This window comes from Fistularia commersonii, chromosome 27 (genome assembly GCF_037954325.1).
Source record: "Fistularia commersonii isolate RoL2024-O1a breed Wild chromosome 27, RoL_Fcom_v1.0, whole genome shotgun sequence".
Taxonomy (NCBI): Eukaryota; Metazoa; Chordata; class Actinopteri; order Syngnathiformes; family Fistulariidae; genus Fistularia; species Fistularia commersonii.
Window position 1 is genome coordinate 8,672,736 of NC_141310.1, and position 25,103 is coordinate 8,697,838.

Here is a 25,103-nt window from a genome sequence, read left to right on the forward strand (position 1 = left end):
AATGGTTAGCATTATCTAAAAGCTCACCTCTTCATCCAAAAGATGTGATCAAGGTAAGTAATTAAATCCATTTTGAATGTACTCCTCTTCCACTGACAGCGTTGGCTTATTTTATTTAAAATAAACACTAACACTGTTGTTTTTGTCTTCCTCTTTGCTTCACCTCTCCCTGATTAAACTAAATGTACGCGAGTGTAAATCAATACCAATCTGAACTTCTTTTGAGGAAACACACCGACAACCAGCTGTCAGTTTTTCAGTTGTTAAGTCCCACATAAAGATATATTTTAGCAAGACAGAAAAATCTGGATGGAAGTCGGTTTGAATGAGCAAGCAGCATCAAGGGCCAAAGTATTTTTTTCTCACTCTTGACTACATGGGGAATAGCTTTTTTAATTAATTCATCATTTTTTCATCCTGCACAATGTATCTAGTTTATTACTTCCTTTTATCCAACCACTCTGTTCATTTGCCTCATCATAACACATTGTTTTTTTGGTATCTCTATCCATTCTGTCAGTTTAGATGTTTGCCGATTTGGTAAAAAGCTTGGAACCAGCTATACTGCTTCCAAAATGAGCTGCTATAAGTTAAGATATCTGAATGGCCAATTACTACCTCAAATAAAGAATAAGCCATGAAGCGTGTCATCTCTACCATAACATTTTTGTACTTTTTAAAAGGGTCATGGTATTGATATATATATTATCTATTTTTTCTCAATTCCTGCTGTTTAAATGGTATCTTCAACCATGGTGGTTGCTGTTTGTTAATTCCCGCCTCCCTCACTGCCTACCTCCCCCATGTTTCCACCCTCCCATCCATCTTTCTCTCCATTATCTCTCTTTCTACCCGGCAACCTGGACTAATTGATACATCGTTTTATAGCGAAAGTCGCCCATGTGATGGAGCCATGGCTGATTGCCACCAGCTCTCTCCCCCATATGGGGGATGGGGAATTGAACATGCATTGACCGTCAGACCTGGTTAACCTCACACACTTCCTGTCACAACTACACTCACAAAACAACCTGCTTACTACCTGCCCCCCCTGCAATTACCTGCACCTCTGCAGGGGCCAAGCTAGTGCCTGGGGAGAACTAACACTATCAGCAGAAAGGGAAGAGGATGAAGGACGGGGGTGTGTGTGTGTGTGGGGGGGGGGGGGGGGGGGTCTCTGTAATGCCGAGGCAGGGTGGTTAAATGACAAATCCTTGAGGGACAAGCTCGGTGTATGCCTTTGTAAGTGTGTGTGTGTATGTGTGTTGTAACTGAACACAGAAAGGCTGGTAGAAGGCTTATAATAGATGTTTAGTGTTATAGGCCTTTAAAAAAGCAGCCTTTTTCTACCACTCTATAAACAGACCATTAAAATGATTGAATCAATGATGGATGGGACTGTTGCAGCGATGAGAGTCGAAATGAATGGACAGACTTTAGGGGTCGGGATTAAGGATAATACTATTAATAATTTGGAGATACAGTTTCATGTCTGTAGCCATGACCTGGCCCCTGACTCACGGGGACAGTGGAGCAGCAAAACAAGCAGCAGCACAGAGCCCCAACAACACAATTATGATCCTCAACACTCACATGTACAGGTTGTGGGTCTGATCATTTATTATTATTTATGTCGTCCTTCATTGTAATTCACGATTACAATGATCTTTCGTTTCCATTTGAGTTTGAGATAAATGGCAACACAGGCTGCACCCAAGGGCATTCATGATAAGAAAAATAAATTATTTGCAAACAATATATCTAAATGTAATGTAAATGTATGCTAATGAATCAATGTTTTGTAATTTCTGTGCTGCTCACGCATTTTTTCTTGCAAATACTTCTCCAGCACTGCTGCCAGTTAGTTTTAGTTTGATCAGGCAGCAAAAATTCCAAAGTATTGAATTTCTCTGCCACAATGATATTATGAAACAAAATCGAGAACCTCAGTGTGGCATTCTTAAATTAGCAGTGCTTGCTTTTTATAGGTATATCATTTACATCAACTGACACTCAACAGCAATTGGAGACCTATTTTAGCTCCAGACTGTCTGGAAAGAAGAATGTATCCACAATTATGGCAATGATTTTGTTGATAGAACATGGATTAGTTGAGGAACATTGTGCTAGAGAGCCTGTACTGCCTGGACTAACTGTTACAAAACTCTTAATTGGTTCGACAGACTTCACTTTTTTTTCCCAGGAGTATCTGACAAAACTGTTTTTCAGTTGCAATTAGGTTAATTGGACGAGGACACACGTTCCTTTTCCATACCTTTCGCCCGAAGCATAAAAATACACTTGAAGCGACAAAGTAGTTTCTATCAGTTCCACCCTCTTATAACCTTCCCAAATACAGCCATTCTACTTGATCCAAGCCTTTTCCTTCTAATCCACAAACCATGCTTTTCATCCTCTGTACTGTCAGTCATCAGATACTCCTGGAAGCCATTCCCACCTGAAATCTCATCATTCTTCCAATCTGTCCTTCATCTCTCTTTCTCCAATTTCTCCATCACCCCCCAATTCACTCTTCTGTAACAGTGGGAATAGCTGTAGTGACAGTCAGCCCTGGTCTCTAGAAGTGGACGGTATTTTCCCTTCTTCCTCCCTGCCCACTTACACTGCACATCTACGCGGATGGACTTGATGGCAGCCACCCCCACCCCATTGTCAGCTTTGCAGTAGTAGCGACCTCCCTGCACCCTCTGGATGCTCTCAATGCGTAGTGTCTCGTTGTAGATGGATGTTTCTTGGAACTTGTCTGATGCGCTGCCGGCCGTCTTCGTCCACCGTACCTAAAGATGGGAGATGTTGTTACTGACAGCCCAAAGTACCGAGAACATAACTGAAGGTCTGTTAACAGACAAGGACATTCAGTCGGGATGGAAAAATATTGAAAAAAATATGAATGTCAATTTATATTTATTTTGATTTTTTGGTTCAATATTTATCATAATATAAGCTTAGAAAGCTTGCAGATAGAAGATAAACATGGGGAGTAAGGGTAAGGATATTTCTAGTTTTATTTTCAGATGCATTTATCAATTATTGGAATTTAGGATGAAGTAATTTGACAGTGGAAATAAATGTAAATTTTACATTTTTTACTCAAAATAAAATGAAAACTATGATAAAAACCTGCAAATGTAGATATTTTTTTTGCGGGTCTAGATATCGTTTCAAAATATACCTACAATGAAGTAGCAGTTACTTCGCTAAAATTGTACTGATAATCGGAGGATTTGAATTGTCATCTTTGACACTTCATCGTCTGTCATTGCCACTTTTATAACATTCTGAAGAAGTAGGCTTTACTGTCGTTTATAACACAAAAATCAGAATACTATTTCATATTAGCTCCTAAAAAATAAGATGATTTAAAACAACATTTACACTTGAAACTCCAACACCTTGTCAAAACATCTTGGTAAAATGTAAATTTAGAATACAACTCCGTAACGAATAAGAAACATTCAGTGTAACACTTGGGGCCAAAGAGCACATCAGCCTAGACAAGTCCTGTTGCTTTCATAAGATTTAATAATGTAACACTGTGACGTGGATGACTGAGAACCTTCACAGACACAAGTCAACCAGAGTAAGTGATATGAGAAAAGCAGACTGGATGAATTTTGACTTCACTGGGCAAGTCATTAGCTTGTCTAGATATCAGAATAAAAGGAGAAATTTTGTTTTTGGCTTTATCCATGAGATAAAATCTCTTCTGCATCGTTGACAAGAAGTTAATGATACCAAGCACTGTCGTCAGGCCATCCATGATGCTGAACGCAGACCATTAAGAGTTTTGACAAACTCTATATGGCTTTTCTACGCTTCAATTATCCCATCAGGCTGTGGGGATTCTGCTCAGCAGACAGCTACATGATACTTTTGCAGTTTAATCAAATTCATAAACATACACTCTCGCATCAGAGATACATGAAAGCCTGCTCCAGCACTGATGAAAGTCATCAGCGCTGAAATATTACTCTTGCTCTTGTGTGTGTGTGTGTGTGTGTGTGTGTGTGTCCGTGTGTGTGTGTGTATGTGTGTACACACGCATGCATGTGTGTACGTGTGTATTCACAGACAGCTGTGTGTACATTCTATTAATCCCCATTAACCCTTCTATCAGTAATCAACCCCGACAAGAATATCAACCATGTTCTGTTTAGGAGGTCAGAAAGGATAATAGGCAAAAGTCATTGGCATAGCGACTGTGTGTGTGTGCGTGTGTGTCAGTGTGTGTGTGTGTGTGTGTGTGTGTGTGTGCTTGTGTATGCACACATTTTTGAGAAAGTTTCCTACACACTTGATTGCTTATGCACACAGTATAGATGCATAATCACTCCTGCTTGGAAATTGTGTGTGTCTGTGTGTGTGTGTGTTTGTTAGAGAACAGGTTATATGGATTAGTGGATTATCAGAGTCTGTGTAAATGCTCCCTGTCTGTTTGTTCAGCTCTGTTTGTGGGAGGGATTTGGAGGAGGCAGACTGCCATTGATCAAACCAACCAAGGTGAGCAATGAACCAAACCCTGCCTCTTCATGGTTTAGTGACTCCCGTTTGCATGTGTTTGTGTTCTGGGTGCTTTATGAGAGACAGAGAAAGGGTCGGACAAAGTGACTATGCAGTGCAATCTACGGTTGTCCTATTCTTTGTATTCAAGGATTAAAAGATGAATGGAAATTCCACAAAGTACAGATATTTTGTTTGATCTGGATTACAGATTGGAAACTTTTAGTTACTCAAGGGATTAGCGATCGGGAAATTTAAGATTATTCTTGAATCTACATGAATGTCTGCCTCGGCTATTTAAGCAGCTTTGGAAGGGGGTTTGTGATAAAATTTATAGTCAGAAAATGTAAGGCCTAAAGTACACTGAAGTTCATGCTGGTAATCCTGTCCCACTCTTCATTGTTCTATATTGACCTGCCGCTAATCTCAGGTTCTAATCTTAATCCACAAACCTTTATTTATTTTTCTCAGGTACAGCATATTAAAACAAACAATTTGCAATCCTGGCTATCAAGTTATTTTCAAATTTCCCCCACAAACATATTGCCTTAAGGTAATATTAACAAGGTAGCAGAATAATTCCATTCTAAAATTCATACAATTATCCTTCTGTTTAAAATTAAAAAGAAACTGAGAAAGGAATCCCCTGCCACAGCAGCAAAATCTGAAAAATCGCCAGAATAAAGATCAGAGTATAACATTATTGGGCAACTTTTTGGGAGTCTGTTAGGTCATGATATTTCCTCCCCTTTTCGTAAACCATTTTCAAAAAAGAAATCTATCACAAATATGATGGCAATGTATCAGCAACTTGTCAGAATACATCTGCAAGAAGAAAAATCCATGTTTAAATGTATGGAAAAAAATGTAAAGAAAAATATGGTTACCCAATGTGAGCTGATGAATTTGCTGGAAACTTCTTTTTTCCTCCTTAGGTTAAGAAAAAAAAAAATCATTTTATAATAGATGTGTGTATCCATAATTTAGTGACGAGTGGGTGAAAAATGTAAAAAATTTAGATCAAATCAGTGCAGATAGAAACAACACATGAACTTAAAATTATACCGCAAAGTCCCGTTAAGGTCACCATATCCTGGAGGGAGAATTAGTGGAATTAAGGGGTTATTCGACATGGAGTACAGTTGAGATAGTGTATGTATGTATGAATACAATTGCATTTGTAAATGAGATATATTTCCTCTGTACATGAGAGAGAGAGAGAGAAACCATGAGAGAAAATTATATATGCAACATTGCTGGCAGCTGTGTGACGGACAGAGGAATATTCTGCACACTGGGAGAAAAACCAGCAGGGAGGCAGATGAAGGAAAGTAGAGAAAGGTGATAGTGTGAATAAAGGGGATATTGTCTGTGATGGCAATGACAGCAAGGCAGTGGAGGAGCCTTTGTCTGTCTGTGACACCAAGAGCTTAAAACCATCACCCGAACCCCTTCACCCTGACCTTTCTCGCTCTTCCTCTACATGTCTTTCTTTACTCCTCAAACAGATTTGTGACGCTCCCTCTTTTATCCCCATGCAACTCCCAATGGATTTGTGTGGATATATCTCACTCCTTATTCTCTCCGTAATCTGCTCTGTGTTTGGATGACACTTACTTCCCTCCCTTTATCTCTTTTCAAAGTACAACTGAACACTCACGTCTCATTAAATTCCCCGTCTAAATATACTTCCATTAAAACACGGCCATTCCCCCGCACGCTGCCTCTGAGACTTACACAGTTACTACGAGTAGGGAAGCATCGAGTCAGTGACTTTGTTCACGATGGCTTTTAAATTTGGTGCAATTTGTGATGTCAAAGCATTGTCTGGGATCCCCGAGGGATCGAGCTTCACATGGGACATGGCAGGTTTTAGTCATGCTTTTTGTACTCCACTGGGGAAACCCATGTGAGAACAGAAGAAGTGAAGAGCACCAGACCACCCTTCACACAACACTGAAGGGGCAAATTAAGGAGCGCTTTGTGTTATTAATAGAAGGCCGGGCGAAAGGCACACATAGAAATCAACTACAAATTTGCCCTTGCTGTAACAGGCATGAGTAATGTATTTTTTTGTAAGGTATGCGATCATCCTGAGGAAACAGAAAGCTTACATTCAATGTGCTGTCAAACCTACCACATTGTGTTTCTTGATACACATTTAAATTTTGGCAACGGCAAAATAAAAGTTAAACAGAAAAAAAATACACATGATTTAAGTTTCAGTAGTCACTCGAAAAAAAAAGCAATATTGCGTCAAGGATTTAATGCTTTCTGAAAGTGGGCTCTTAATTTTTTTTTTTTTTTTTCATTTTATTAAAGTGGAATGTGCGCGGAAACCTGCTTGCTAATAATATGAGTCCTTCAAAATGACTGGATTAATGTTGTCTAATGAGATGCAGTGTTGCATGGCCAGACATCCCTTTTTACTATGTTTGCATTTTGCAGCACAGGACAGATGTCTGATGCCATCCATTATCATTCACCACTGCGCCACTCTGCAACAGAGATACATTTTTTTTCTGTGAGCGATTATCAAGTTGAACACCTTGGGAAATCCATTGCACCCCCATAGGTAAAAAATAAGAGAAATGAGAAATATGTTAAACAAATAGAACAATAAACAGTATAAGTGTAGATGTAGATGAAATAGAGAACACAGTCAGGATTGTCGCAGTAATAAGGATGCATGGACTAAAAGAGGTAGATCTTGGAAAGACGTTTTGTTTGAATCAATTTAATGGTTTGGAAATCAATGTCTTTTCTCAACGACTTTAGATTTGTGTAAAATGCAAAACCGCATCTTGTAGTTTTTCACATAATTTTGACCTGTAAAACTCAGGGCAGGCAAGTAAAACTGATAACGTGCTCCCTTGTGATCTTAGGGTTATAATTTAATTGATTTGATATTGCTATCAATTTTTTTTGTTGTTGTTCTTTCCATTGAGCTTTTTAAATTGACATTCAACGATGGGATGTTCATAATCTGCCAAGATGAACAAGATGAAGGTTGTAAACTGAAATGAAAAATGTATTGTCTAATGCAAAGATGGCAGAGGACATCTTGATGTAGACAAAAGAGGACCAAACTGGATTAATACCAAACTCTACCTTCCCAGCACAGTGCAGGCGGAAATCTGCTACTGGATGTTCCTTATGACGAAATCATCTATTCAATGATGTAATTTATGTAGTGTACAGCTCCCCACCCACACATATCATGAATAGACTTGTACACGCAAAAAACAGTTCTCACTCTCTAGGCCTGTCTCTCAAACGTTCATTTTTCCCCTCAGAGTGACACATCAAAACAGGATCCAGCCAACATGGTCCAGCAGCTGTCAGACCCTTTCACCCCGGTGTCTAGATAGGAAACTGTCAAAACAACAATACATAGGGAACCTTAATACTGAATTAGCATTTATCCAAGAGAAGAAGGCTGAAATGGATGTTTGCATTTTGCTCGCCGTGTTAATGATAAATGTCCGGTGCTCAATACTCTCCACAGTGTTTTGAAATAACAAAAAAAAAAGCGAGAAATTGCATCGGTTTCACCCTGAATTACAAATGGAATTTATTTCCTGTAATAAAAAAGCTTTGTGAATGATTGCTCCGCATGGGACAAATTAGAGGTTTTATACTACGGCAATGCACATCGAATTATTGCTTTTTATATGGTTACTTCACTTTGCCCTCTAGAGGTCTGACGATTGCAGGAGGTAAAGCGGATTTTCAATAACAATTGAGATAACATGAAGAACTCAGTAAAATACTACTTTGGAAAAAAAAAAAAAAAAAAGAAAACTCCCCTTGATATCTCGGTAAGCAATGCTGAGCTTGCAAAGCATCTGCCTGGAGCCTACTCTACCACAGCAGGTTCCTAGGGTGTTACAGAATTTGAATCCTCTATATTCCCCCTAAGTAACTCACCAAGTGCCTGCTATGCCTGCCTTCTGCAATTCCCTCTTATTCTTTTCTTGATGTAACGCCAGCAGAGTCGATGATACAGTGCTTTATCCATCCAGCTGGCTCACTTACCGTGAATAGGCTTAAGATGGTAATCCTGTTATCAGGGAATACTGCTTGGCATGGCAGACCACCACACACAGATCCTCAGACGTACACAATCACATACGGTATGTAATCGCACAGGATGCATTACTTCCTTTAAATAAAGGTGTGGGAGAGGTGCAACTGGGGATGATGATGTAGTTTCATCAAGTGCAGAAAATCTATGGAAAAAAACAAGCTCTATCACTGGCTCTGACTTACGGATTGATTTGAATTTTTTTTTTTTTTTGTCATCAATTTGAAAATTCAAATATCAGTGTTTAAATTTTCCTCTCCACGGTGCAAGTGGTTATAATAGTTATACATTATCTTTTATTAATCAACAAGGGGAAATTTGTTCTCTGCAATTAACCCATCAAGATGAACCATGAGCAGTAGGCATGCCGTCCACCAGCACCGGGGGAGCAGTTGGGGGTTCAGTGTCTTGCTCCACAACACTTTGACACACTGGAAGGAGACGGGAATTGAACTAGGAATGTTCGGTTCCAAATGTGATTGCTCCTCCTGCGCCACGCCACCCCCGAAATAAGGAATGCTTCACGAATTAGCTGTCATAGTTCCGCAGGGGCCATTAGCACTTCGGCCTCACAGCATGAACGCCCCTGATTTAATTTCGACAAGGGGACCTTTCTGATTCGAGTTTGCACGTTCTCCTCATGTCTGGGTGGGTTTCCTCCGGGTTCTGCGGTTTCCTCCCACATTCTAAAAAGGTAATTAGAAAAAAAATTGTCCCAAATGAGTGAGTTAGTGAATGGTTGTCTGCCAGTATATGTGGCCCTGCGACTGACTGGCGACCAGTCCAGGCTGTAACCCGCCTCTCGCCCGATGACGGCAGTGATCGGCTCCAGCATCCCCCGAACACTTGAGAGCAGGATAAGCGGCAGAAGATGGATGGATGGACTGAACTTTCCCTCTCTAAATAAAGCCTCAGCTGTAGAGATGACCTGACAAAAAAGGATGTTCAGATGAAAGATAGAAATTTGACAGGTGTCTAAGAGAATTGAGACATTGATAAATGATACAAGTCAACAGCCCCATCCCAGATCCAAACAGATTAACATTTAACTGCTTTAACAAGCAATCAATAGTCTACCTAACTGTGGCTTTTTCAAGCAAAGAATGTAATAACTTTTTCAAACACAGCAGATAATGTACCCTTTAGCATTTATCTAAGCATCATCTGTTTGATATAACTATAACAGAGCTCCTGTCGTTTATTGGCATGGTGATAACACAGTAATTCCTTCAATAAAACAGGACTCATTGATATTGAACATATGATCCCTCCCTAACCTTGTCATACAATATGATAGGCCGTAATGTTCTTGCAGCTGCTGTAATATAAGACTACAGCTGAGATAAAATTACATCCCATAATCAGCATCTAAAGAAATGTAATGGTATATAAATGAGTATATACACACATTGACGAATACACATATTTAAACAAATATATGTGGGCTATAGGCTGAGGCTCAGTAAATATTTCCACTCCTTGTTGAATGTATTTATTTATTTAGTATAATGAGCAAATCAGCTTATATCCCATCATCTTTGTTGGAAAAATATGCCAATTTAAACAATTTCTTTGCATGTCCATCATATGATGCCTGTGCTGCTGAAACACAGTAGATTAAATGCACTCCTCTCCAAACAGCTTGTAGGGTGACAGCTCTCAGCGGCAGTGTGACTTGTAATGACTAATGGGTAATTAGCACAAGCCAAGCAAGGGATTGGGAAAGTGAGCTATTGCCATCTTTGCATACGTATGGAAGTGTGTCTATTTGCACATATGTAGAGCAGATGATACCGACTGGCATGATGGTGTCAGGATGCTGAGAAATGATTGCAGCTACCTAGAACAACACTGTTCAGTCTATGTTTTACTTTTTAATCTGACAAAAAGACAGAGTAAATCTTTATTATTTTTAGCCTATACGGATATACCTGTCTTCATTGCACGTTACCACGGCAGCAGACACTCCAGAGACGTTCCCAACATACAGACAAGGTACGGGAGAGTTCCGTATCTCCAAACCCGATCACCGGCAATTTTCTCTGTGTACTTTTGTTTTATGCTTTCGAATCAAATTCCATTTTGCTCTTTCAATTCAGACGCTCTCAAGTATTTACAAAAACAACTGCAAAGACACTGAGTGAGAGTCTTGCTATGTAATTCTGAGAAATTCATCTTCAATTCTTTTGTTTCCCCAAGTATCAAGACCTATAGGAATGAAAACTTGAGCATCATTAACATCACAAATGTTATTTCAAGATTTAAGAAAGTCATTTTTGAAGCTCATCCCACACAATGGATATGTCATCAACATTGAGGTATAGAAATCTGGTCATTCACGTCCTGGATACACATTCAACGGTTGGGACTAAAATTTGTGATGAAGAGAAAGTTAAAAAAGACCTCTTTGGTTTGTAGCTACTAAAATCCAAAATTTAAATGTTTATTTAATGTCAAAAACTATCTTTCGGAATTTACACTGTTATCACTTGCTCTACTGCAGTTGAGCCGTCATCTATTCTTCTTTATTGCTGCATTTTTTCTTGCATACATACATAGAAAAGCTTTTATAAAATGATCAGGGATAGAATATTGCCAAAAAAAAATAATCCAACGAGTGGTGAATGTCCTGTTAACCTTTAACCGAACAACTCCTGCAAAAAGTGTGAAATCCTTTATTTTCCTTGATTGACATTGAAATCAGTCAAAACATACAAGAGCAACTGAGGAGGATTCAATTCCTAGCTTGCCCTCATGACCTGGGTCATTACTGATGTTATTTTGAGGCGATTCCTATCTATTTCACGATATTAATTTACCATAACTGATATTAGATGCTTGTGCACCAAGATTTTGCATCAAGATGCCATCCAGGATTTTTCCCCCCTGCATTTCATTTAAATATTTCATCCTCTTCTGATGAGACAACAGTTCGGTTGCACTACAGACACTCACCATAATTCTGTGACCATCTCTTGAAAAACTTTAACTCGTCTTGAGGTATTACTTCTGCTCTTGTCTTGGACTTAAAGCAGTCAGGGGTCAAGTAATGACCTTGTTTTTGTCTAACATGTTCCCATTGAGTGCCTCTATGGCCTCATACTGCCACCTGATCAGCCTCGCTTTCATCCTCACTATCGATTGCCCCCCGCTCTCCCCTCAAGGACGGAAATCCGAACCCGTACTCCAAACCGCAGCCCCCGTCTCCCTCTCCTCACTTCTTTCTTTTCTCTGCCTTTCCACTTTTCTCTTTTATGGCTTGCCTCACCTTTCGTCTCTCATAGAATTCATCACAAACACACACACACATACACATCGCCCACCCACCCACCAGTCTCAAGGTTGCAATGACCAGGAGATCCATGAATAAATAATAAGGGGGTAGGAATCATTTTCAGAAAAACCATTTACTGTCCTATTGTGTTCTTGAAGGAGCCATGTGAGAGAGCGAAAGAGAGAGAGGGACAGAGAAAACTGTTGTGAACAAGACTACAATGCTTTGTTAACAAAAAGTCCCTGAAGTTGACTTCTGCAAAGCAACAAGAACCTTCCAACTGACCTGTAACACAGAAATATATTTGTTTTTTTTTTTTTGTTTCCTCTTCTTTATACAATTACGTGATTCACAATGTTGTTGTTGTAAGATGATGAAAAATGCCTTTTCCACCAAAGTTCTTAAAGACAAATGTTTCGCCTCAAAAATAAAACAGACCACAAACAGAAGAAAAAAAATACAATAATCTCACTAATATTAACTTGATGGCCTGGAGAATAGAAGCAATGAAGTTGAGAAAAGTTAAAATACATGGTGGCAAAACAGAAATAGAGCCCTAGCTAGGATACAGGGATGAATACCAGCAATGACAGACAAATAAAGAGGGCAAACATTTGCAATGAAGGGTTTATAAAGCAATGGATACAAAGAGGGACAGAGAATGGGGCAAAAGAGCTCAAGAAGAAAAATTTAAAAAGAGAGCAGGGGAAATGATTTATTTTTACTTTGTCCGGATCATAGTGAGAGCCCCCTCCTTTTCAGTCCAATCTAGCTCAGGCAAAGGTAAACAATCAGTTCAGATAAAGGATTGGATATATCCTCAATCAGACTCATTCTCTGCTGGGCCGGCCACACATGGCAAAATTGGATCGTCTATTTGGAAGATGAGGGAGAGAGAGACTACATCATCTTAGTGAAGGAAGGCATAGTTCAAAAAGTTTAACTGGCAAAATTGTCCTCACATTGAGAATATAATGCAGGAAAGGGGAAAGGGGGACAGGACTGAGATCTGAATGCAACAAGAAAAATTTGGGACATAAGCATCTGTATTCCAAATCCGAAGGAATAAAACCATTGTGAAAGACCATGGAAATTGATGAATTTATTTTTCAATGTTGTTGGAATAAATTTGTTAGCGTATTGTTTCTGTGACGGAAGAAGACAGAGAATTATAAGCACCTTCATGATAAACTGAGATATAAATAATAAAAAAGGCAGAAATCTTGAATGTGAATGTTGACACCCAGGGGCTAATAAAAGCTTAGTGTTGATAAAAAAAAGACATGTTTCACTTTAAAGGCCTTTCAGTAGTTGTATTATTTAGTAAAGACGCGATGCGCTCTAGTTACTGCTCCACATTTAAGAAAGGTTAATAAAATGTAGTCTAATCCATCATTTTGTTCAACAGAGGGGAGGCCCCAACAATTAATACTCAAAGCCAACGTAATAACATATAAATGGTGCAAATTTCCAACCCAACTCATCACTTATTTTCCAGCTACAATTCAAAGCCAGACAGCCACCTTCCTTAATGAGAGTTTCCAAAGCATCCAAATGGTGTTCTGGCTTCTGGCTTCGAATCCCACCTGGCTTGTTTTGTATGCAAAACAATTTGTCAGCATGACTTGATTTTGCTCAACTGTGTTTTCATTCAAAGCTGTACATAGTTCAACTACATTAGTAATTTGTCAATACAATGTATTAAATGCTAATTCCTGCTTTGTTGTGCTGCATTACACAGGAAAAGTTTGGGGTACTTATCTTGAAAATGTTGTGAGTGTGGTATATTTGTCATAATAATAATAATAATACGCGAGATGAAGTTAAGAAAATTTGTGTTGCCGAACCCGAATGAATCCGCACAAACAGAGTTTCTGACGACAACCTTGTAGATTGCCCTGGGTGGAGGAATGTAAAGATATAAGGATAGATGAAGGAGAGCCGGGTTGATGGGAATCACATTATCAATACATCCAGTGCAGCAGAAACTCAGTAAGCCCAAAGGGACCAAATCCACAATACGGCAGTGGACCAGCACAGCAAAACATTGTGGGGCAGAGGTCAAAAACACTTCATGATGAGTTCTATTCTATTATATTGGTAGAATCCTTGGTATTATGGTGAAGCAATGCAGACATGATTATCTTTACTAATCTCTTTTCAAATAATAAGATGCATTGTTTCCACTTATCACTTCATCTCATCCCAGTGGTGCCTCTTTAATCTTTACATTTCTTTTGTTTCTTGCCGTGTTTCATCTTGCAATTCTCTGATCTCTGTCTCTGTCTCTGTCTTCATCTTTCTCTGCCTGTATCCTAAATGAATGTATTGTGTGTGTGTGTGTGTGTGTGTGTGTGTGTGTGTGTGTGTGTGTGTGTGTATGTGTGTGTGAGAGAGAGAGCTGTCATCTACAGGTTTGTGATACCTCCCAAGGTTGCTGTGGCTGCAGCATGCAAGGTATTTTTTTTCAATCTACATGTGATGACAAGTCAATTACAGTGACAGGTAGAATTTGCACAGTGTTAAATCCTTATGAGGTCTCAGGTATGGTGTGTTTAGCTCATATAGTACAAAAAATTATGGCAATTTTTCATCAAGTCAAATTATAGGTTAATATACCTATTAACACATATCATTAAAACCGCTGTCAGGTAAAATGAATAACGCTTGATTATCTGGCTATGATGCTTGTCAGTAGGTGGGATATGGTTGACACCAAGTGAACGTTTTTTTCCTTCAGAGCGGATATACCGCAGACATGTGTGAGGTTCTGCATGACTCGGGTCACCCTCCCTCCAAGACAGGCTGTGGATTTGGCTCAGGTAAGAAAACCCATCGGAGGTCAAGGGTCATTGATGTGCTTGTCCGTCTGGCCCTGACCCAAAAAAAGGTGCTACAGTAGCTCCGGATGCAATAAGACATGATAAAAAAAAATTGTTTATTGAGCCTCACTGGGGAAATTCAGGTGTGGAAGTAGCACAGAGCAAAGGACAGGTAACAAAAGACACTGAACAATAATTATAACAATAAATGTAAATAGAAACATTGAAATGTCTCTCTCATAGTAGTGCCCTATCCCATCTTGAGGGTGAAGGAAGCACTGTGCGTCAACCTTCTTTGAGCTCTTCAGTGCCTTCAACAGTATCCAACACCCTCAAGGACAAGCTGCTTTGTATGCAACTGCACCCTAACATCACTGCCTGGAACCTGGACTACCTCACAGGATGGCCACAGAATGCCAGGGTGGATGGCTGTGTTTCTGAGGCCATGATGTTCAGCACAGGAGTGCCCCAAGGTACTGTCCCCTCTCCATTCCTCTTTACCCTCTCCACCTCCAACTTCCGGTACAACTTCGGGTCCTGCCATCTCCAGAAGTTCTTTGAATACTCTTCCATCCTTGTGATGCATCAACGATGACAATGAGGAGGAGTACAATTCCCCCTATGGGGATCATTAAAGTTTATCTTATCTTATCTTAAAAGACATAGACAACAACAGTAAAAGAATAGAAATGGTTAAACTGCTATGAGATGAGAGGATTAAGGTTCCAGGAGTAACAGTTGCAGGTAGTGACCAGTCATACAGATGCAACTCTGGCCAGTCAGAGTTGTATGCTGTCCAGACTGCTGTTTAACAGTCTGATAGCCATGAGCACAAAGGAGAGTCTTAAGTCAATTCCAGAAAAGGGAGTTGGTCTTATTCAAGAAATTGTGTTTTCTTTTAAATAAAGCCCAGATGTGACTGCTTCCTGAGATGACACTTTCCTCACCTTCCTCTTCTAAAAGTATTTAAGGGACTGCCAGACTTTGGAAATTGTTATGTAATAATTTGAACATAAACAACCAGTTGATGTTGTTGACTTCTCCTAAAATTCCGAAAACTGAGCCCCAGCAGGATCTGTTATAGGGACATTTTACTTATCAACTAAATGGATCAGACTTGTTTCCCCATTCAGTAGATGTCTTGTAGAACAAAGCAGGTGTCACCTGTAGTCAATAAGGTACCCAACATTTTTGTTTGAGTAATCGGAAAATGCAGCTGAAAGGTCCTAAAAGTCTTTTGCATTAACAAATCAGATGCATTGCCACTGGCATTGCTTGTACAGCTAAATTGATTGCCATTGCAATAAAGCACAAATGAGGTACAAACTTTGAAAAGTTCACACTAGTGATTTTCTGTAGTTCTAAATCAGAGTACTATTTTTGATAGTCTCTTTTACACCATCTGCTGCCTGCATAGAATAGCTCAAAAATGGATGGGGGAAATATGTTCCACCATTAAACCGTTAGGAGAACAATCCAGAATGTCCAAATCACGTCTGTGTGAACTGTCTTTGTGAAATAACTGAAAACTATCAAGTTGTTAAATAAACTGATGTGCATATGTGACCTAATGCCATCACCGCTGGGTTCTGTGTAAACAAAATGCCATAATAGTGGAGCCAAGGTTTGTAGTAAAAGAGGTTTTTGTCCACTAATCTAAGCCTGTCTTTATTACAAACTCAGTGGCACAAATGGTAGAGAATATACATACAGGGCTGTCTCAGAAAATAAGAATATTGTGATAAAGTTCTGGTTGGATAGAAAAAGAGTTACATTTAAATGAAATATTGCAATAAATAACAATAAAAAGCCCACAAAAAATTACAAGTTTTAATCCACTTATCATATAGCAATACAGGACTGTCTCAGAAATGTAGCATATTGTGAGAAGTTCTTTATCTTCTGTAATGCAATTACAAAAACAAAAATGTTGTACATTCTGGATTCATTACAAATCAAGTGAAATATTGCAAGCCTTTTATTATTTTAATATCGCTGATTATGGCTTACATCTTAAGAAAACTCAAAAATCCTAAATATTAGAATATCATGAAACAGTGATTTTTGTTTTTTAATTGCATTACAGAAGATAAAGAACTTTATCACAATATTCTAATTTTTTGAGACAGTCCTGTACTCCTTCCTACTGTGAATGCTAGGTGCAATTTGAGATGCCAAGAGCCAAGGATATTTTAAACCACTTGCCATGTTAATGAAGGTCAAAGAAATCAGTCAAAAGGCATCCACTAATAAAGACCTTATTTGTTGGCTTGTTTTGTTCAGGACTTCAATCTGCTGATTACATTGGTTCCTAATTAACTACTAAAACAGTAGCCAGCAAAAAAGTTGTGGCACCATTTCAATGAAGATGTGGATGCAGCCCTTGAAGCAATGGCTAAGGGTGAGGTGGGCAGGAGGCTCCAGACCATGAGCCCCCTCATGATTAGCATTACATCTGAGAGGTTTGGTGTCAAAGAACGACACACAAAAGCACCTAAAGGACCAAATCTAAACAGCCGGGAAGTGAAGATTGCCCAACTCAAATGAGAGCTGAGGACAATGAGGAGCCAGTACAGGAAGGCGAGCAAGGATAAGGTGGCTTTGGCAGAACTCCGAGACACAGTCCGGGGGAAATTAACCACCCTCTGGTGTGCAGAGTGGCAAAGAAGGAGTGGAAAAGAGCAGTCTAGTGGAGGATTTCAAGGTGACAAGAGCTGGAGAAGTCCTGGTCTATTGAGACTCATCTGACGCCAAGAGATTAGTAGAGATCAGAATATGCAGGGCAATGGGGTACCCAGGAAGCGAACTCAACCGAGCATACCATCCTACTGGGAATGGTGGCAACCGGGTGAGCTGGGCTTGGGAGCACCATTACACCTTCATACAGCAAAGCAAGGGGAAAGGAGAGGCATATATTAATCCAGGCCAAGTTGTGGGTGAAAGAGGAAGAAACTTGCCTCAGCAGGATGGTGGGCATGAGCAAGCAATGGGTCTGGATCAAGTGGGAACATACAGTTGGCCCCAAAATCACTTGGACAGAAAAGTGGAAAGTGAAGTCGCTCCGCTTCAAGTTCTTGGTCCAGTGTATGACGTCCTCCAAAGCCCTTCCAATCTGTTCATGTGGGGACTGGCGGACTTGCCTGCCCGTCAACTCTGCCTGACAAAGGGATCTATGGAGCATATCTTGAGCTGCTGTTCTAAGGCCTTGGGAGAGGGGCGATACCGATGGCATCATGATCAAGTCCTGAGAGCAGTAGCAAATACTATCTGAACATCCTGCTAAGTGCTCCATCTCTTTTGTTCGTGCTGGACAGAAGCCTCGACCTCATCCAAAGGCCCAGGGAGGACTTCTCTCAACCGCAAAAGACTGGCAGTTCCTGGTGAACTTAGGGAGACAGTTGAAGTTCCCAGATATAATTTTATCAACCACATTCAGGCCTGACATGGTTCTGATACCCGGGGCAACCCATTATGTGTTGTTGCCAAAAAAGCTTCCCGGTAGCTCTGGATTCAGAGGGAAGAGTAGCGCATTTTGCAGCCTGGACACAAGTGTGGCCCTGATCATTCCCTGCCAGGTCGCCTGGTAGAGGTTGTCTGAATGTCCTTAACTGACGATGTGTCCAGGTTGCACCGAAAGGTGTACAATACGACGGATTTACATCTTCATTATGCATGTGTGAAATGTACTGATCAGTTAGTGGAAATTGTTCCATAACTTTGGCAACCAAAGTTCAATGTATGTACAGTGCTTTGAATTATCATCTTCTTACTGACACTCCATTACAATGTTTGAGGTGTTTTAGACTGATGGCAAAAAATGTGCACATTGTGGCGCACTGGGGTTTAGCAAGGTAACAGTCGGAGTCAAGGATAACTTTCAGGATTATACTCTTTAGAAGATGGTTTAAATACAATAGTCCACGTACAGGGGAAATCCATGGGGGAGTCTTTCTCAACGCTAACAGTTCGACAGAGGGTACGCCCCTCCGCTATGACAACTAAAAGTGCAGCTTAGTGTCACACATCAAGCACAACATTGTACAGTTATTCAACAATGGAGTTCTCTAATGCAGAACCACGAGAAGCTCCAAACAGTCATCATAACTCGCAAAGGATTCTGAGGTTCGACCAGCCAATCTCTCCCCACACGCTACAATATTTTCAATTACATTTGATTTCTTTTTTGTGGATTCATTATTTTGATTTTTCTGGCGCTTTCAAATCACCGTTCTCCATCTCTGCCTCCATCAAATATCTGTATGCATGTGGATGCACAACATTTTCTCATTCACACACACGCATACAAAGTATTCACATGCCCACAAGATTTCTTTGCCAGAGGCACTTCAACTCTTGTTTGTGCACATACTATATATATTTTACACTTTGACAATGTGACTAATAGAATCATTATTCAAAATATACCACCTGCTCTGACTCAGAGAACAAGAAGCACAATTTCCCATACCTTTTGACTGCTTCAGGGAGTGAACCTGAATTACTCTTTTTAAACAGTGATTATTTTTCTAATGCAAGGGGGACAATCTTCTATTAAAAGTATATTCTTTTCAGTGCATGTAACCTGTACATTTGGTATTGTGTGTGTGTGTATGTGTGTGTGTGTGTGTGTGTGTGTGTGTGCGTGAGAGAGAGAGAGAGAGACATGATGATCAAGTGAGAAAGTCACATGGACAGGTCAGTTTCAAGAATTGAATATGCAATTGCAGCTGCATACAAATGATTATTTAGGTTCCACAAAGCAAGCACAAACAAACACACAAATATGCGGTCAACACAAAAGAAAAAAAATGACAAGGCGCACAGGCACTGTTTTATTCATGCTGATGCGATGCTGGTGGACATGCACCCGCAAGGAACATTGCTTTTCTCACCTATCACACAATCACAAAAATACACACTCTCATGCACAACTCTTCTGCGGTCAGCTCGGTTCATTTTAAGTCTAATTCCTTCATCATTCGCGGAAACAGACACGTATTTAAAATATTTTACTTCAATACTACCTAGTGAGTCAAATTAATTGAGTTTTGGCTACATTATCTGCTTCCTTTGAGACTTTCTTTTCTACAATGCAGGATGAACAGTAGAGACAATGAATGGATGAAGGTGGACTTGTGTCACCCGCTTTGTGTGGACACAATTTGAATTGTGGCACAGAGAGAATGAGCAAGGCATCGAATTGTAATTTGTTCAAATTTTTGGTCATATTCCATCAAGTCAAAGGACGAAATAAACAGGCATTGGTTTTACATGGTCACATATTTTACAAAAGAATAAAAGAAAATGTTCCTTTCCAATAAATCCCGCCTTTGAATTTCAATTTAGTGCATTGCCTTGCCAAAATCCATGATATGTGAAATATTTAAACTGTTTACGCTACATTAGGTCTTTAACAAAGGCAAGAGGAATTTTCAGTTATCCGACGATGACAAAAATCTATAACCTGTCATATAATGAAAATTTACCTCCCCAATGTTCTCGTACAATTTGCTCAAATGTCATGTGTTGGCTGGTTCAGCCGGGTCAGGTGCTGATTCTGCTTTGCCAAAAGTAATGTGAGCAACATTTGTTTACAGCTAATGGACTACATTTAGCTGAGAGAAAGCGATATACATGATCTCACAAACTAAAAACTTACACTTCAATAACAAAAATATTGAAAGCAGTAAGTTATTTTCACAAAATATAAGAAAGAAAAGGTATTGTTAATCACAATTTACAATAGCCAAGAATGGACCTATTTTGTCAATATGTAATGATACAATCATGAAATATTTATATCTTGAAGATGCCTGAGTTGAAAAGAGACCATCATATTAACATTAAATCTCTCAGATTTCAGTAGATATTCATACATTCTAATGATGAGGAATCAGATGAGACCTTAGGCTTTGCTCTATTGGTGTTGCAATGATAAGATAAAGGTTACAATGATCTTGCAGCTCGAAGTTAATTGTTGTCTGTCTACTGTATGTAACTTTATCATTGCCTGAGACCGAATCTCACTGATGCCCTTCATCTTTTGGCTGATGATTATCACCACTGATGGGCGTCAGATTTCTTTGTTCCCCGAACCAGAGCACACCCACACTGGTCTTAGTGTTCAAGAGATGAGTTTTGAAAAATCTGCATATATTTGATGTCATCAAGAATGACAGGCCAAGTTTCATTAATTGTATCGAGATGTACGAAGTACCGCCACACACAAATGCTCAGCAGGTGATGTTGGAGCTTACTTGTGGTCTTGGGTGTCCTTTAACGATACACTGAAGCACTAGTGTGTCTCCTTCTTTGATGGTGTAGATTCTCTCACTGATGTTATCATCCTTGACGTTACACGCAGCGCCTGAGTGCACAATCTGGGCGTTGGCTGGAGCTGTGAGTAAACGCATGGACACACACATACACACAGGGAGGCAGGCATGCAGACATGCACACACAAACACAGGGAAAAAGAAACACAGTACATATTTAGTACCATTTCTGTACCAAAAAAGGTCAATCTTGATGGTGCATTTGTAACAGCAGTACTTAGCAATGTCACAGGTTCAATAAATACACAGTATCACATAACTCTGCATCTGTAAGCTGTTTTTTTTAATTGTACTCTTAAAAAACATCTATCAGTCATTTTAGCAGAGATTTTTATCAAATGATGCTGTGAATTGTGCTTAAGTTATAGTAACAGTCTTAGGAAATAAAAAAAAAAAAATAGGGAGGATGTCAGCTCACATCTTCTATCTGACATGTTGTGCTTGCAGCGACAGTCATAAAACCTGCCTGAGTTTGCCTGAGTGTCATTTATTATATTACCTCCTGAAACTTTATCATTGTCAAAATTGTCCAAGTCCAGCCCCTTTATGTGCATACGCATATGTTAACGCATGAGCTTGCAAACTCTCTCACACACACACACACACTCACACAAAGGAACAGTGCCATTAAATTCACATATCACTTTGTAATATTTATGACGATGCCTTTTGGAGAAGTTGGAAAAACTTTAAAAAGGACCAGGATAGCCAAGGGGACTTGATGGGCTGTAAATTCAATTGCTTGCAGAAATAAGCTGAACCTTACAACAACCTTATAACATCATGCAACATGGTGGTACATAAAGTTCCACGTAAGCATCGCATAACATTGCAAGAGATAATGCAGGATTCTTCTATGATGGTTCCCGAATACCAATGGGTGGTGACTAATTTTTGTTTTATTCATGTTCAAATTCAAATTAAAAAAACTGTATTGGTCCCTGGGGGCAATTAAGATGTATACCTTATTCGTTTTTACTTAATCTGCTTTGTAAAACTGTATTTTCTTTTGGAAATTGTTGCTTTTGATTTGTGCAATCATTTAAAAGCACAAGAATATGATAATTTAGATGAAATTTACCATAAAAAAAAAAAAACTCTCATGGCAATGCTGAACTCATTAAAACAAAAGAAAATCAAAAAAGCACAAGTGTTGCAAAACAATTTGTCTCTGGTTCATCCAATGAAGGGGAGTGTTAGTAGTATCTGAACGGGAAAGCTAAGCATTAACCACGTAAACAACATGACATCATTTCATGCAGCTTTAAGGCATGATTAATCCACATATTCTCTGAGATGAACCATGGCCATGCAGACTGAAATTATAAGATGCAAAATGGAAATTGATTTTTACATTCATGTGAATTTTACCTTAACTCACATGAAAAATTGCAATGCTAATATTGGTTTCCAAGTTTACCCTACAGAACTTTATCATTCTAATTTAGCTCTCTATAGACTTCTACAGCTGAGAACTGTTTTGTGAAGAGGTCTGGTGTGCGTGCAAGTAGCCTCAAATGGTTTCATCTCCCCTATGATGAGGGGAGACATAAGGGAGGAGGGACGAGACAGAGGCAGAACTACAGAAACAGCGGGTGAAGTAGAAAAGGCCAGAGAGGAGTGTGAAATCCCAGAGAGAGGCGTGGGGGGCGGAGGATCACAATGATGTGATTAGCATCGATTCACTGGGAGAACAAATCTTCACTGTGCTCTACAACCGCTATCATTGAACAGACAGGAAGAAAGTGGGTGGCCCGTTCACCTTAAACTTCAACTCAATTAGATGGAAGAGTGCATTGCCTGATCTCGTGCCAAGATTCAAGTTCCAAAAATATAAGAGGGCCACAGCTATGCCTCTGTATATTCTCTTTCATGAAACATACTTATATTTTACAAAAAGACTTCTTTTGCAGTCAAAATGCAAAGAGTTTCAGACTCCTTTGACACATACTTGACGTGAAAGATGCCCTGAGTGACCTTGTAACAAGATAACGGTGTAAAATACGGACGTAAAATCAACCAAGATGTATTGAGGAGACGTCGTGATCCGAAATCCAGACAACCTTCTGAAGTAGTCTGGGACATATGCAGCCAATTTGGGAGGGCAGCCAGCAAGGTGTCCTGGCCCCCATTAAAAGACTGTCTAATGCCTCAGTTACCTTTACTGAAGAAGAAATATGTAAACATTCAGATGGAAGCCGTTGTAATGTATTATTTACTCAATTGCAAAAACTCAGACGAACCCAGAGTGAAACATGGATGACCAGACGTTGTTTGTATTATTTAGGTCTCCTCATCTGTTAACATTCTCTCTCTCTCTCTCTCTCTCTTTAAGTAAACTTACCCTGCCAAGTGTGGATTCTTGAATAACTTAGCAAGATCAAATCCACAATTTTCTAGACGTGCTAGGTGATGAAGTTCCCTGTAGCGTTCGTTTTAGTTGTGAATTGAACACAAACTGAACAAAAAGCACTCTAAATCTAGTTCAAGAAGGAGTAAATCTACCTCTGCCAGTGAATCTTTGCAATCCTACAGCCACATCATCTGAAACAACAGGGTGACTATGTTTAAGTGTTTATACACAACAGAAAAGTGTGACATGATTCTAGATTTGACATTTGTTTATTATGTTGGAGGAAAATACACTGTGTTGCACAAAAACTAAAATAACACTAAATTGAAATATAGTGCCAGGATAAATGGCCTTGTGCACTTTGCTTTGTTTCTACTGAATACATACACACACACACACACACACACACACACACACACACCACATTTGTTAATGCAGGGATGATATTACAATTGCTTTAGCTACTCATTTGTCCTCTAAAATATTCACCTTCTGAAAATGAGCTATCAGTTTTCAGTAAGACCATAATTATATTTATTTTCATCGAAAAGATAATATTTTACATTTTACCCTGAAGGGCCTAGTTAAAAGAAACATTTTTTTAGGAATATTAGTTTTAATCATACATGTGCAATCAAACTAGCCATATGTTTTTCCCTGTGTTTATGCTACTTTGCCAGTGAGGCACTTTGACCATCACCCCATCTGGATATTACACAGGAGACCTGTATCTTAGTATCCAGCGTGGTAAAAAACAAGAGGATGTATTCTGTCAGCACCCAAAGTCTGTATAATTTCCAGTTGTAGCCCTGCGTGAATAATGGGAGTCACTGTTCTTAGAATTCTTAGAAGTTGTGGGCTTGTTGTCATGTCATGCAACTAGAGTGGAGCTGGGAAAATTCAAAAGCCTAGCGGGGTTTGCAACACTTGCTATAGATCTTATCATTTGTTGAAATCCTCATTCAAATTCCAGTGGCAACAAGAGATATAATTGTCTACAATGGACTTGCAGACAGCCTTTGTGACCAAAACATATTTTTTGCATCAGTTAATGTCTCCTCACTAAACTGAGACACCCTTCCCATATACTACTGTACTAAGCTGAATGTGTCATAGTAGGTGTGCATCCTACACAGATAATCTCCTGTTGTCTGTGTGTCAAAGGGCATTAGGAATTAATTCTAGAAACACCGCAAGAAAATATGGCTCAGCCAGTGACCTTACAATTGCTGTACTCGCACTTAACCGATGTGTTTTTGAGGTTGTTGCTGGCTATTGTCAGTTTGCCAATTTGCCAGTTTATCTTATGTCAGAAAGGTGCTGAGATACAGCTGAAAATTAAAGTACACAGATATTAGAATCTATTGTTCAAAATAAAAGAGCAGGGTGTCTTGTAAAAAACAAAAAAACATTTTTAACTTTATAGTGTAGTTGAATTCCCTTTGCGTCTCCCACACTCATTTGTGTTTGGAAGTCCCAATTTTTGTGGCATCATTTCACTCATAAAATTACTTGTCTATCATTGTGTAACAAATGCAGTTTAAATTTTAGTTTTAGAATCAACCATATTGTGCACGCAGGATCCGAAGATCAGTTTCTCCCGACCAGAATCGTCTTTTATGCAGTAAAAGTCAAGGAAAAAAACACTCAAATTGTGTATGATCTGTAACCTCTTTCCAAATATGAAAAAAGGAGGCCCCGTACCCCTAAA

The 25,103-nt window shown here is 39.3% G+C and overlaps 1 protein-coding gene across 3 annotated transcripts in view; it reads right to left on the reverse strand.

The window, feature by feature from the left end:
* mdga1 (MAM domain containing glycosylphosphatidylinositol anchor 1) overlaps window positions 1–25,103 on the reverse strand; it is a 162,625-nt gene that overhangs the window by 86,781 nt on the left and 50,741 nt on the right. For all 3 annotated transcript variants that reach the window (XM_086174649.1, XM_086174647.1, XM_086174648.1), the window contains exons 3-4: window positions 20,962–21,101; window positions 2,624–2,798 (exon numbers count right to left, since the gene is read on the reverse strand). In XM_086174649.1, coding sequence (XP_086030775.1) covers window positions 2,624–2,798; window positions 20,962–21,101 — 315 coding nt within the window. The remainder of the gene's footprint in view (window positions 1–2,623; window positions 2,799–20,961; window positions 21,102–25,103) is intronic.